The 14767-nt window shown below is 44.7% G+C and overlaps 1 protein-coding gene across 1 annotated transcript; it reads right to left on the reverse strand.

Annotated features, from left to right (window-relative positions):
* Positions 1-680: 680 nt before the first annotated feature.
* On the reverse strand, positions 681-14434 carry LOC134488999 (zinc finger protein 436-like). The gene is made up of 8 exons (XM_063291386.1): positions 14295-14434; positions 10917-10989; positions 10261-10381; positions 8812-8897; positions 7376-7496; positions 6884-6997; positions 5047-5682; positions 681-2796 (listed from the first exon to the last, which is right to left on the reverse strand). The coding sequence occupies exons 2-8, from the start codon at positions 10929-10931 to the stop codon at positions 1901-1903; spliced, it is 1989 nt and encodes a 662-aa protein (XP_063147456.1). The 5' UTR covers positions 10932-10989; positions 14295-14434; the 3' UTR covers positions 681-1900.
* Between the last annotated feature and the right edge of the window lie 333 nt (positions 14435-14767).

Consider the following 14767-nt stretch of genomic DNA (forward strand, 5'->3'; position numbering starts at 1 on the left):
ACTCCACGGTTCAACCCTCCTGGTAAAGTTCTCACTTCAAAGGTTCTACAGATAATTATTTATTTATTTGGCATATTTCTCTACCGTTCATCTTGCATACGACGACTCTGGCCGGCTTACAAATGACATTCTCTTCTATTCGTGTCGTATGGAGCAGGGATGGCCCAAATCAGTCCTGACTGTTTAATGAGGTGATCACACAACTGGCCCTTTAATTTCATTGGCTAACTGGTGTGTGGGGGGGTGATTACTCTCTCAAACTTGTCCACTGCATGATGATAGATGGCTATGAAATCACTGACATAAGCACCAAACATCGGTGTTATTTATCCACTCAGATTCCTTTTAGGATCCACATGAAGCTTTGGCAACACGCACTGTGAGAGAGATTCAAAAATTGAAAAAAAAATCTGAAAAAGATCAGATGCTTTTTTCACATAACTGTATTTACAAAATTCTATTCTCCCAACAGTTTTCTGAATGGCCAAAAAACCCACAACACATTAAAATACAGTATTTCAAAAATAACATTCTGGATTAAGGAATAAAGACCCCAATCAGATTAAATATTAGCACAAATTAGCTCCTTTTTACCACAAGTTTAGAGCTACTTATTTTTCTTGGTGGCAGACGGCAAAGACAAAATGCGAGGTCAAACTAATGAAAGAGACAGAATTTGGTTCTTTTTGCCTTTTCTCCCCCCAGTAACAGCACTTCTGAATCCAATTCACGAGAAAGAATTTGATTTAATGTCTTAATTACTTCAAAGCGGAATCAGCACTACTATTAGGTGCAGCAGAGAGGTGCAACCTTTCTCTGGCCAGTGGCCGTGCTGGGTTGCAGATTGGAGTCCACACCCAAAAGACAACAGTCGGGCAAGGATGCTAGTTAAAACATGATTGAATGCAGCTTATATGTAATTAAAATTACATTAAATTAGGTACATATAATTATTTCCCCTTTCCATTACACGAAAAGTTGCAGCTTGTGAAGGTTGAGGGCATATGCTGGGTTTTGGGGGGCCAGATGCAGCCCTGGAGCCTCTGGCTGTGCACCTCCAAAGCTGGGGGGGAGGGCTGTCTCAGGAGGCAGATCTAACGATTCGGACAGCAAGCAGCCCACTTCCCCACATCCTCCTCTGCCCCCTAAGCTGGTCTGCCACTCTCTGGCCTAGCACAAAATGATGTCCGGTTGCCAAGTTGAGATCAAATCCAGCTGTCAAGCTAGTTGGGGTGGTGTAAATGGAATGGAGGCCAGATTATCTTGTTCTTCACTTCAAGCAACAAAACATCTTGGGCCAGCCTCGGTGCTATTTCACAAATTCACCGCCACCCTCCTTCAACTCAATGCCAAGGCCCACTCTGTGGATTCCATGAGAACTGCCTTCTTTCCTCCAGTGCCTGCAGTCAGGACAACCATTAGAAGCTGTTCCTCGTCCCACCTGTCCTTCCCTTGCTACCGCAGATGCTGTTCTGAAGTGATGGAGATGCCTGATGATTCCCTTTGGGGAACAGGACAGCATCCTATTTGTGGTACTCCATCCTTGGTCTAAAGAATTCAAGGGCAGTAGATACAAGCTGTTTTCTCCATTTCACCTATTCTCAATTCACTGAGTAAGATTAGATTGTATAATGAAATCCTATGGCTGATGTCAGGTCTTTCCATGCCAAAACCAGTATTGTATTGTCTGCCCTTGGCTCTCAACTCTGCCACAACAGTTTGAAAATTGAGAAAATCTCCTCTCCAAGCTGTCTCGATTCCAGCTCTAACTGCAGAAAAAGGCTCACAATTGGCCATTAGAAGAGGCAGCCGAGAGACGTTTCCTCTTTGCTTCCCTCACACAGAAATGCCCCCTTCGGCTTCAGGTCTGACTGAACCAGGAATTCACTAGTAAGGAGATTCAGGGTTCACTCTTAATGGTTACTCCTGAATTTGGCAGGGGACAGTTTTCTCCACTGGCGTGACATCGCTTATGTTGAACGAACTGTTTGCTACCATTAAAACTTTTCCCACAATCAGGACATATGAAAGAGGTCTTTGCCATATGGATCCTCTGATGCGTAACCAAGTGTGAGCTCACCCGGAAGGCTCTCCCACAGTCTGGACATTCGTAAGGCTTCTCTCCCGTGTGAATTCTCCGGTGGATAATGAAATGAGCCCTTTGGCTAAAACTCTTCCCACATTCCAAGCACATGTACGGCTTCTCCCCCGTGTGAGTTCGCTGGTGAATCACAAGGTTCATCTTCACACTGAACTTCTTCCCACAGTCCAGGCACTCATAAGGTTTTAAGCCAGTGTGAATCCCTTGGTGTTTTGCCAAATGCGCATTCCGACTAAAGCTTTTCCCGCAGTCTGAACACCGATAGGGCCTGTCACCTCGGTGACTCCTCTGGTGCCTCTTGAGGGCCGAGTTTTGAATGAAATTTTTCCCACAGTCTGTGCAGTGATAGGGTTTCTCTCCTGTGTGGATCCGCTGGTGGTTAACCAGGTGGGAGCTGTATCTGAAGTTCTTTCCACAGACATGACAGACAAGTGGCCTTTTAACCCTGGGAATGCCTACTTTTCTTACCGTGTCCTTCTGAGATATCAAACTTCCCGCACTAGATACAGGTGGAGCCTGGGCCTGATCTGAAGGGCTTCTCTTGGAACCTCTCCAGTCCAAAAGGCATTTTTCCAGATGAGAACTCTGAGGACCAGCTTGCTGGAATGTCCTACCGGCATTGCTACGTGCTTCTAATTGCACATGATTTTCCAGCTGAGGATTCTTTTTTTCACTCCCATAGGCTGTCCCATTACCTTCAGGATAAACAGACAAAAAAACAGGAATGTAACTTGTCAGACAGAAACAGCAAATACAGCAATAGCAGCTCACTATGGGAACCGCCTCCCGATGAGAAAGGACACCTTTTGCATGCAGGCCCTGGGTTCAATCCCAGGCATCTCAAGAAACTGGTGGGAAGCACAACCACATGAGACCCTGGAGAGTTACTGCCAGTCAGAGAAGACAACACTGGGGCAGATTCTTATGTCCTTCCACTGTTCAGACATCTCTAATTCCACAAAGCAGAGATGATTCGTGCAAGAAAATTTCCCAGACCACTCCTTTTGGAAGTGTAGGAGAGATCTGGGTGAGGAAATCCTCTTTTTTTTTGTTTTTAATCTCACCACAAAACGACGCCCTTCATACATAATGCTTAGCAAATCCCCTCCCTCAAATGCTCAACAGTTGCTGTCCTGGCTGGGAATTCAGAGAAGCGCTCGCATCTGATGAGTATCCAGTTTGGCAAAAGCTACACTTAACCACAGTGTAGTTTGTTTGGGGCCTAGCACAATATCTGAAGCCACCTTTAGTGGCTTTATCTATGAACAGGACCACTATGGTTTGTTCAGTGAACATGATTCAATGTGATGCTTGAACCCAGCTATTACTGTATATACTGTAGGTTTAGGGATTGCAACATTAGCCAAAAATAAAACTCACACAGCAAGTGTTACTGGACTAACGCAATGTGCTCTAAATGGGGCTGTCCTTAGATGGCTTCCAGAAGCCGCAATAGATCTAGAATGTGGCATTATGGGTAGCTATGGGCACACCACAGTTCTCCCATGTAGCACCACTCCTTTGCAAGCTGCACTGGCTACCAGTAGGCTTCCAGGTGTGATTCAAGGTGCTGGTTATCACTACAAAGCCCCACATGGCACACCACCAGGTTATTTAAAGGGCTGCCTGACTCTTAACCTGCTCGACTCTTGCACTTTCACAAGATGAACATCCTCCAGGTCCCCTCCGTGAAGCAATGTCATCTGATGGGACTTAGGAGGCATGCCTTTTCTTTCATGGCACCTACCCCTTGGAGTGGGCTTCCCCCTCCCCCAGGATTCAGATGGCCTTGATCCTGTTAACCTCCTGGAAAGGTTCAAAAACCTGCTTTTCCCTCCAGGTGTTAGGAGGACATGGGATGAGCCCATCTACTTGGAGGGGGGATGCATATTTGGTTGACTGAAACAAAGGGCTAAAACACTGGCTTTTGAAAAAAGAACAAAGAAATTCCAGGAATCTAATAAGAGCTTGAAAGGTCATTGAATTTTGTGTTTTTGTTTTGTATTGTCCCCTAAAGGTATTGAATTATTTTCTGACATATTCAAAATTACAACTGGGAAAGTTCTGGCAACTAGATCTAAAGTTTTGGATGGCTGCACTGCCCTTAGGCCCTTAAATTGTCAAGTACTTATGTAAGTCTCCTGAAAACCTTTCATACCACCAAAAAGAGTCTATTTTATCTCTGTTGTCTGATGTTTTGGTTACGGATTTCATTTCTTTTGACTTTGTATGGTTTCTTATTTGCAAATTCTGTTTTCTTTTGGGTTTTGTACTCGATGTACACTGCTCGGAGTCATAATTACATAACTTTGCCACTATACTCAATCTTCTAAATAAATAAAAAGATAACTGAAAAAAAATTAAGATTGTTTTTGCATAACGCTCCGAAAACTTGAAAGTCTAATGTATTAAATGTCAATTGCTATTACTCTATCGTTTGATGGCTTCTGTAATAAGGATCAAGTTAATGGATAAATGGCATTCTGCAAATTCTTTGACTTAATTAGAATTAGTCACAGTCTTCAGTATCAGAGGGAAGGGTGAGAATCACTTAATCAGACAACAAGAACAAAGAACAAAGAGCAATAATAATTAACAATAGGCACCCAGTGTCATTGTGAGTCGGGCAGCATATAAGTTTTAAAAATTACTATTACTATTACTGTTGTTGTTGTTGTGCAACATATTGGCCAAGAGTATGAGGTAGGAATCTTCAATAAAATTTTCTTTGGGCAAGAGCTCACTCAGCCTTTCCCACGATGGCAGCCACCCCAGAAGTCTTGGGACTGCCACCCCAGAATTCCCAGCCAGACTGAAGCAGTCTTTGGATGCTGGGAGTTGCATTCCCCCTTCATTTGAAGGGCACCTGGCTAGGGAGAAGTGCACTGCCACGGAAAAACACAGGAATGCTGCTCCCAAGTAGGCTGTTCACCATCCCTCCTCACCCTTGTGAATCTTCCGGTGAGTAATAAGGTTGGAGCTTTGGTTGAAACCTTTCCCACAATCGGGACACGTGTAACATTTCTCTCCCGTGTGGATTCGCCGATGCCGAATCAGAGCCGACTGGTAAATGAAGCTCTTCCCGCAGTCGAGGCAGGTGTACGCCCTCTCCCCTGTATGGATCCTCTGGTGCTGGGTAAGAGCAGAACTCTGACTGAATCTTTTACCACAACTGAGGCAGGCGTAGGGTTTCTCTCCGGTGTGGATCCTCTGGTGCTGAGTGAGGGCCGAGCTCTGATTAAAGCTTTTCCCACACTCCTGGCAACGGTACGGCTTTTCTCCGGTGTGGATTCTCAGATGAGCCGTGAGTGCCGATTTGTGACAGAACGTTTTCCCACATTTGGGACAAGAATCCTTTCTTTCTCCTACATCAGCTGGAGGACATTCCACAGCCTGGATGCTTTTTCTTAAGGGAACACTTTCATCAAGGCTGCCCTGCACAATCTGCTTCTCCTCTTGGATTTCTCTCCTGAGTCTGTTGTAACGAAGGTCAGAGTTCAGGGAGTCCTTCGCTTGCGAATGACCCAGCAATCTCCTGAACGGTGCTGCCGTTCTGGGGCCTCCTGGCTGAGAAAAGTCACCTGGAAAGAAAGTTTTGGACTTTAGGCCGTGTACTAAGCACAACAGGAAAGCAGAGGGCCAGGGCCAGCCTTCTGGATCGAAACCATTCCTACCCCATCTTTCCATTTTCAGAGAACATTCAGCCCACTAGCACACCAAACACCTACCAAAAAACCAAGGTTGTCGCTGTCAGGCAAAAGCAGGACGTCACATAAAGCAAGGGAGGAGCATTTTTATAGCCCAGGCATGGCCCCCAAAACATCGCAGAACAGGGTGGTAAACAGAGGAGAGCTTGCAAGCTTGCGAATTCTTCTATGTTTCTATGATTAGCAGGAAAAAAAAAACAACCTACGGAAGCCTGTGGTGAAATAAATGAAAAAGGGCCTTCTCCTGTGTCACTGTTAAGGAACACTCTCCCTTAGAGTCCCATTTAGCCCCCTCCTCTTCTGCTCAATCTTTTGAATTTTCATGGTTTGCGTTTTATTTTAAAACATTAAGGTTATATTGCCCTGTGGGTATAAACATGGTATAAACTGAAATAATAAATCACAGCCACGGCTATGAAATAGGCAGCTGTATATATAAATATTAAAAATAATCATGTGCAGGCATCTTTGTAAGGGAGGAGGCAACCCTTTGTCTATTAAACCCTAATCTGTTTAAAACTTTAAAGGCAACAACCAGTCCTTTAGATTAGGCAATGTTTACACAACAGCTTAGCCACAGCAGTATGAACTACCTGATGTTTCCAGACCTACTTCAAAGACAGCCCTATGCAGAGTTTTAGTAGTAACCACCATGTCACAAATGATTGCAGCTGGCGTGTCACCCTGACTAAGTTTTCCCTCTCTAAGAAGAGGTATAGCTGGTGCACCAGTGCAAATCAGACTAAGCTGCTTCTGATTATGAACATCACCTGGGCATCCAAATTTCATCCCCGCTGAGAGATAACTACAGAGGAGAAGTATGTATCATAGGAAATATGCATATACAGCTGCAATATATGTAATATTTAACACAGAAGAGATGTTACCGTCCCTTTTCATGCATACACAGATAGCTCCCACAGTGAACGAAAATGTGTTTTTTAAACTACAGAGGTATTGTCCTATACACACCTTTTCTTTTTTTCCCCCAGAAACAGCTTACTACATGAATAAGGGCAAAACATATGGAATAAAAATGCAGTCATTGCTTCAGAATATTTTAGCCATGCCTCACCTGGAATGAATTTTGTCAAGGACTGGTTCTTCCAATATTCATGGAAGTTCAGCCTCCAAAGCCTGTCACCTTGCTCTGGGCAGGGGGCCATGCCAGGCTGAGCCATCGGGAAACCTGCTCAGAGAGAGGGAGAAACAGCCTGTCAACTTTTGCAATGTAATATAATACACAGCTGTGGTACTCTTTTTGAGGTCAGCAGACATGAAGTGCATAGTGAAAGGATTTTTTTTTTATTTTTTTTGGTCAGCAAAGCAGATCCTGTCCACTGTCTCTCTTTCTTTCCCTGAGTCCAACTTTCACAGACATATATTACCACTAGAAAGACCGATGTTTTAAGTGTTCTGATCTTTGTTATCACTGAAATGTCCTTGTCCTTCACAATTTTGTTCATGTTTGTCGTTGTCTGGTTGGTTCATGTAAACCTTTTTAACATGGAATCTATAAAACCCAAGTTTTAATAACAGAGGAGACAACAGGAGGCATAACACTTACCCAGTGACACTATATGTTTATAGTTTTCCTGCATGACATCCCTGTAGAGGGCTCTTTCATTCACATTCAGCAAAGCCCACTCTTGCTCCGTGAAATGCATGGCCACCTCCTCAAAGGAGACCTATGTTGGAAATAGACAACATCTTTAATTTCTGATAGACCACCCCCAGCAACCCCACAGTCATCCACTGCCCAGCCTGGAAATACACGAAACTCTTGAGCGGGGCCGAGAGCTGAAGCAGGAATCCTCCAGATGAAGGATTTGGGTAGGGTGATAACAGCAGCATCTTTCTGCCTGCTCATATTGACTGACAGCAGGGTATGATCCAATGTTTTCTGGGCTGAAGGCTATGCGTGATTTTTGGGCCACGCTCCAAAAACCAGTGTGGTGCAGCCAGGACTAAAATTCTACTTGACTGCATTTCATTTACATACGATTTAAATTTAATAGAGATAAGACCGATTCCCAATCATGTTTTTACCATTTTCTTCTATCATATTAAAAATTAAAATTTTGCTGGGGGGGCACTTGTGGTCCTCCAGTCTCAGGTTGTGCACCTGTAATATAAGATTATTACTAGATAAATGAAAATAAATGGAGAAGCTCTGAACAAAGAAACCATGATGAATCATAACTGCTGATAACACTACTGAATCTTACAATTCAGTTGCCATATCTTCTCCTTTCCTTTAATTTTTTTCCCCTCCTGCCCACACAAACTCAACAGCACCCAGAATCAAGGCTATGATTTCAGTTGAATAACCTAAGACCTTAGAGTACATGTGGATGACTGTAATTTATTTATTTGTTTGATTTTTAACCCATTACAATCTTGGCAATCACAGTGTCACAATAAAAATGACATCAGAATTTAAACAATGTACAATCCAAACTGCAAATACAAAATCGAAGCCGGGGAGAAAAATAATAAGAACAACAAAAGGCAGGGGTGATTTTACTGAAAAGCTCCTCAAAAAAGCTCGTTTTTTGATCATTTTAAGCTACCAGGGAGGCCAGCATAACCTCAGAGGAGAGCTCATTCTATAGCATCAGGGCTGCTACGGAGAAGCAGCACCTTCTAACTTCGGCTCCCCTGATATCCCAGAAATGTGGGACAACAAGCAGCCCCTGGGACATAGTTCAAGCAGGAAGAGTGAGTAAAAATGTTAACGGTGCTTAGTTAAAAAGGGACCGACATCAGCCCAGATTGCCTATTTTTTAAAAAACAGCCATTAGCACAAAGGAAGGAAAAGATCCTGGAGCACGTCCTTTTCTGATTGTTGAGCCTTGTTAACAACATTTCGGGAAACAAAGAGCACATTTCAACGTCTTTCACAGGAATGACGCATATAACGGAGACACACGTTTTCCTCTACATTTGGTGTTTGCATTTTTGCTCTCCCACAGAATGGCCTCATGCATATAATATGCCTACCTGGCGAAAAGCCACGGTGCTAGAACAGGGTGGTGCCAAAAGAAGACAAGACGAGATCTTGCTTTCTGTCAGAGCAAGAAGGATGCCTGGAAATTACAGAAGAGGGTTAACTGATGGCAGCCTTCCTCAATGTGATGTCTTCCAGGGGAGCTACATCTGTAATTTCCAAAGGGCGCGGGGCCTAGGGATTCTAGGACTTGCAATCTGGAGAGCATCAGCTGAGAAAGGCAAGTTGAAGCCTGCCTCACAACTTGATCTCAATCCTAGCTTCAGCTATCAGGCACAGATACTGGAGAACTGGTCTGAAACTCAGAAGGCTATTAATACTGAATGCTGTATATACTGTATATAATATGAGCAACTTCCTAAATGCATGCTTGAATGGCCAAGATGCAAAAAAGCCAGCATGGACTATCCAAACGATGGGAGAAAAGTTCATTCACAAAATCTGTAGTTGCCAGGTTGCGTGCCCCTTTCCTGAGCAAAAATTGTGTGTCACATTTATGTCAGAATGAGTGCAAATGGGGATATGTACATACAAGGCCACAGGGATTTGGCAAGCATGTGTGCTGCACTGCATATATCTGTGTACTCAGGATATATTAAGATCGAGGAAAAAAAACCCAGAAACCCTCATATTTTCTGAAACATAAAGATGGCAGTGTTTGTATCCCTGATATGATATTTGTGTTCATCTCCCCTTAGTGAGGAACCTGCTAGATCAGTGTTTCTCAACCTTGGCAGCTTTAAGATGTGTGGATTTCAACTCAACTTCAGCTTGCTGGCTGGGGAATTCTGGGAGTTGAAGTCTACACATCTTAAAGCCGCCAAGGTTGAGAAACACTGCACTAGATACTCTTCGACTTTCTGCCACATTACTCTGCCTGGGAAATGGGAACAACCAGGATCTACCTCATAAGACCTGCCACTAGAAATAACTGAATATAAATATGCATTCATCCTGGGTTTAATCCAAAAATAAGCACATATGAGCCCTTATGCTGATAACAGAGTTGGTCATATTCTGTATATTCTTCCTGATTTAAACACTGTTGAAGGAAAACCTTCCTTCTTTCCACAAAGCAACATGATTATAAAGATATTTATCACAGCCTGTCATCCATGGGACTTCGGGGTGCATCATTTTGGTTGACTTTAGCAAGTTGTTGCATATTTGCCCAGAGTTTTAAGACAGGGGTGGGAAGAGCTATATAGCCAAATTAATATATAGTTCTCCTTTGGTCCATGTCATTTAAATAAATTGAACTACATTGCATGTATAGCACTGATTTGATTTCGATTGCGTATCCGAAGTGACATGGTATCGTATTCCATTTTCTAACATGAGACGGTAACCAGTTGTCTGTCCCTCTCTAAAATTGAGTCTGCATGCATCCAAAAAGCCAGGTATTTAATAACGTGGAAAACAACAGGATCCCTCGTGCTCACCCAGTGACATCACATGTTCATAATTCTCCTGCATGACATCCCTGTAGAGGGCTCTTTCACTGACATCCAGCAAGGCCCACTCCTGCTCTGTGAAATACACAGCAACCTCCTCAAACGCCACCTGCAGCACAAAGAAGTGACTTCTTTACTCCCAGGTAAATCAGACAGGAAACACGACCAGATGAGGTAATTCTACTTTATTGTAAGGCTACCTTAACAGAATTGTGCAAGGCTGAAAGTACAATTTTCCCCCCACCTCCAACTCTTTTTACAGCCTGATCAATTAGGGCGGATCCTTCCTAAGTTTCTTCCTCTGACTGCTAAGCAGCTTTGGGCTCCTCCCCCTTTTATCTGATTGTTCTCTGGGCAGCATCTCTCCCCCCTCAACTTCCAAGGTCACCCACACATTCCATCACACACAGCAACAAAACCAAGTTCTCACTGGATGGGAGTCATGAGCTTTAATACCTGGGGTTAATTTAGATGTGTACTATACACACATCTATGTTCTTAGCCAAGGTGCCCATGGAGCCCAGTTCTGCTCACACAGGCAAAAAGGACAAAAGGAGGCAGCCACTGTGTTCCCCTGTTAGACATTTTTGCTCTCCAGAACAAAGCCAAACAAACTGACCTAGAGAAACAAACTGACTACCTACCTGAGGAAGTTCCATCTTGCTAGACAGAACAACAGGATGGTTTCCAAGGAAGCAGAGACAGAAACTCTTCTATCTGCCCAGAAGTTAGAGAAGAGACCATTATTATATCACATCTCATAAATCCCATCAGCCCTATAATGGTACCAGAATTCCAAGAATCAAACCCAGATGCTGAAGGAAGGTTTTTTAAAAATAGAAACTCACTCCAAGGAATGTAGGTTGCACATGTGTGTATAAGTCAACATGCTTATGTTTCGTTTACAAATAAGGGAAACTGGCTTATTTGCTTTGTGACCCAGAGAAGCAAGAAGATAAGGCATTCAGGTCTAAAGAAGTTCAACAATTGGTATCAGACTCTTGCTCTAGAAGACAATCCACAGTCCACGAGCAAGCCTTATCAAACCCAACTTTATTAATAGGGCAGAAGGTGCTTGGGCCCCAGTGGATTGAAAAAAGCCTTTGGGGAAGAAAAAGTGTGGTGGCCAATTCCCTGCTGAGAGGGAGCAAGGCTGCCGTGCAGACTTGGCACGAGCCTGCAGGATGTGTGTGGTCTTCCAGGATGCCAAGCCTCTTCAATCCCATCAATAACTACCCCTTCCCAATTATTCATATGGGGATCAGCAGCGCTGACAGAAGAGACCCTGAACAGATCGCTAGAGGCTACAAGGCCCTGGTCAGGAAGGCAAAAGAACTGGGAGCACAAAGCAGTGTTTTTGACAATCCTTCCAGTTCAGGGTTAGGGCATGAGAAGAACCAGAACTACTGTAGAGATGATGCAGCAAGACGAGTTTGGGTTCCTGGACCGTGGACCTGTGCTATCTACATGAAGAACTCCTGAGGTGGGCTACATTTCATGAAGAGTGGGAAGAATGTGTCCAACAGATGCCTCCCTAATCTCATCAGGAGGGCATTAACCTAGAGCAGAAGGGAGAGAGTGGCCAAAGCACACAGCTGAACATACCACCAAGAATTGTGGCCAGCAATGCAGGAGACAAAAGGGAGAAGCGCAGGAGCAGAGGGGGGAAGCCAGAGATTAGCAAGAACCTGGAAACATGAAGCCAGTAGGTGGTGCCATTCACAATCTCAGATGTTCCCACACCAATGCACAAAGTATGGAAAACAAATGGAGAAAATCAGACAACACAGGAGGAAAAATACAACACCAAACACATCACTGACACTTGGTGGGATGGTAAACTGAATTGGAACATAGCCCTAGAAGTCAACAATTTAATAAAAACGAACAGGCTCAACAGAAAGAGAAGCGGTACTGTGGTCTGCACAAAGAGAGCAAATGCCAGCAGAGAATTTCATGAATCAGGGAATGGAAATCTGGTTTAGAAGGAAGAGAGTATCCTATCCTGCACCTAATGCTCACTGGTAAAGCTCTCTGGAACTCTGCGAGAAAGTAGCTAAGTTAGCCTTGAGTTCACGATATAGAAGGAAGGAGGAAGAGAGAAGACATGTCTACTGGCTTTCAGAAGAGCAGAGATTGATGAACTCCGAGTCACACCCAAAGGCTTGAAATCCTGAAGGGGAAACATGGTCCTGAAGGATGGAAATCTTTCCATCTCAGTAGCAAACTACTAGAAGGAAGAATGGGAGACATCGAAAGAGGTCCATGTGGATATCTTTTAAAATGCTCAAAACAAGAAGTGACATTTGTAAGAAATGGAGGGAGGGACATATAAGGAAAGGATACAAGGCAGTCAGCAGGTACTGCAGGGAGCACATCAATACAGCTAAAGCTCAGAATGTGCTGAAGCTTGTGAGAAGAGCCAAGAGGCTGTAAGCCTGTTGCCAGGAGAAAGGAATAAACTGACAACAGGGATGGTAAGAAGGTAGAATCTCTTAACTCATATTTTACACCTCACATCTCTCCAAAGGAAAACACAGCCCTAACTGGCCCTAAGTGGAAAGAGGAAGTTGCAGTTCAAAGTAGGCAAGGGGAGGGTAAAAGAACACCGAGTTAATTTAATGGGTTCAGCTCTCCAGGGCCAGGTGAATGATTCCTAGTCCACAGAAATCAGCAGAACTAATTCCTCTCGTTCTTGAGAACTCCTGCAGTACTGGAGAAACTGGAGGACAGCAAATGTCTCTGTCTTCAGTTAAGGGAAGGAAGAGAATCTGAGAAATTACAGAGCTGTAAGCCTGATATATTGGGTAAGGTCCTCAAGCAGATGATTAAACAGCACATCTGAGTACTTGGATAGGAATGCAACGATTAACAAGTGCCAGCATGGTTTGCCAAACTAATCTTATCTCCTTTTCTGACAGAGTTATTAGCTTAATGGATCTGAGGAATGCCATGGACATAATGTATCTTGACCTCAGCAAAGCAATCAGCAAAATCCTTCATTATATCCTCATTAGTAAAATTATGTCAACAATGGACTAGGTAATATGATAGATTACTGCATTAATTGGTAGAATGATTGCACCCAGAGAGTAAATCAGGCTGGAGCAGTGTTTCTCAACCTTGGCAACTTGAAAATGTGTGCACTTCAACTCCCAGAATTCCCCAACCAGCTGGCTGGGGAATTCTGGGAGTTGAAGTCCACACATCTTCAAGTTGCCAAGGTTGAGAAACACTGGGCTGGAGAGTGGTATCGAGCAGGATGCCAGAGGGCTATGTCCTGGGCCCTGTGCTGTTCAACCTTTTTATTAATGACCTGGATGAAGGGGTTCAGGGGATGATGACTGAATCTGCAGATGACACAGCACTAGGAAGAATGGTTAACACTCTAGAAGAGAATAGGATGGGGGAAACTTGGTTTAGTGGTAGTGCACGCTGAAAGGATCTAGATCTTGCAGAATGCATGTAATAGAAGTATATGCCGCCCAACACCCAGTGACTCTGGGCGGCTTACTAATTGCCAAAAACCTTTAAAAACAAGTAACCACACGAGACAGACAAAACAAAAAATCAAGAAGTACACAAAGCATCCCATCTGCTCCTTGAGACAGCCAGCAGCAACTTAGAGGGGTAGCCAGGGAGTGTAGCCAGGGAGTGTAGAGCAGTTAAAGTGCTGGACCAGATCCAGAGAGCCCCAGATTCAAGTCCACTTTGTGCCAGCCCCCCTCTTTCAGCCAACCGATCTACCTCACTGGGCTGTTGTGTGCAAAAGGAAAAATAGAATTAGCACCTTGAGCACCGCCTGGAGGAAACGCCAGATTTGCACAAAATAAGCAACCGTAACTCGCGCCCCCTTCCCTCCACCGACCTCCCACTGCATTGCCCCCTCCCACTTCCCAGCCTGGCCTGCATTCACAAAAAACCGGCTCGCAACCACAAGCAGCCCCAAACCAGACGGTAGATCGAGCTCCCCGGATTCCCCAACGGGCTCCCTGCCTGCCCGTCCTTCCTTATCCCGGTACCTCAGCCTCTCCTCCTTCCAGCCCCTATCAAGGACCCAGACGGGGATGCCGAGGCGCCTCCGGCCCGAGGCAACCAGACGGCGCTGCGTCTCGGAGACACCGAGAAAGGAGTGACCTAAAATGGTCGGTACTTGACAGACGGGGCGACTTGACCGGCGCCAGCTCCCCGCACACCGAGCGGAGGAAAAGCCGCGCCTCCTTTCGCTGGCCATGAGAGAGCGGCGCCCTCTGCTGGCCGGCTGTCTCCGTGCTCTCGTGTCCCGGGTTTGATTCGCCCGGGGTTCTGCGATCTGCGCAGGCGTCCGGAGCGGCTGGGGGCGGGAGGGGGGCGATGCGGTTCGCAGTCGGAGCGTGCTTATTTGCGGAAAGCTGGAAGCCTTTCTGCACCGGTGGGTTATAGCTACAGCGATTATACATCCTCTATTATGAAGGACAGTCCTTCATTTCAGCAAGCCGTCTTTTAGATTCATTTA

The sequence above is a fragment of the Candoia aspera genome, chromosome 2 (assembly GCF_035149785.1).
Source record: "Candoia aspera isolate rCanAsp1 chromosome 2, rCanAsp1.hap2, whole genome shotgun sequence".
In the NCBI taxonomy this organism is placed as follows: Eukaryota; Metazoa; Chordata; class Lepidosauria; order Squamata; family Boidae; genus Candoia; species Candoia aspera.

What these genes read in the sequence shown, in the direction of transcription:
- LOC134488999 (XM_063291386.1), bottom strand. An exon ending in TGAACATGTGATGTCACTGG is followed by an intron (nt 8,898 to 10,260) that starts GTGAGCACGAGG and finishes TGTAATTTCCAG; the next exon opens with GCATCCTTCTTGCTCTGACA. An exon ending in TCACCGGAAGATTCACAAGG is followed by an intron (nt 2,797 to 5,046) that starts GTGAGGAGGGAT and finishes TTTATCCTGAAG; the next exon opens with GTAATGGGACAGCCTATGGG.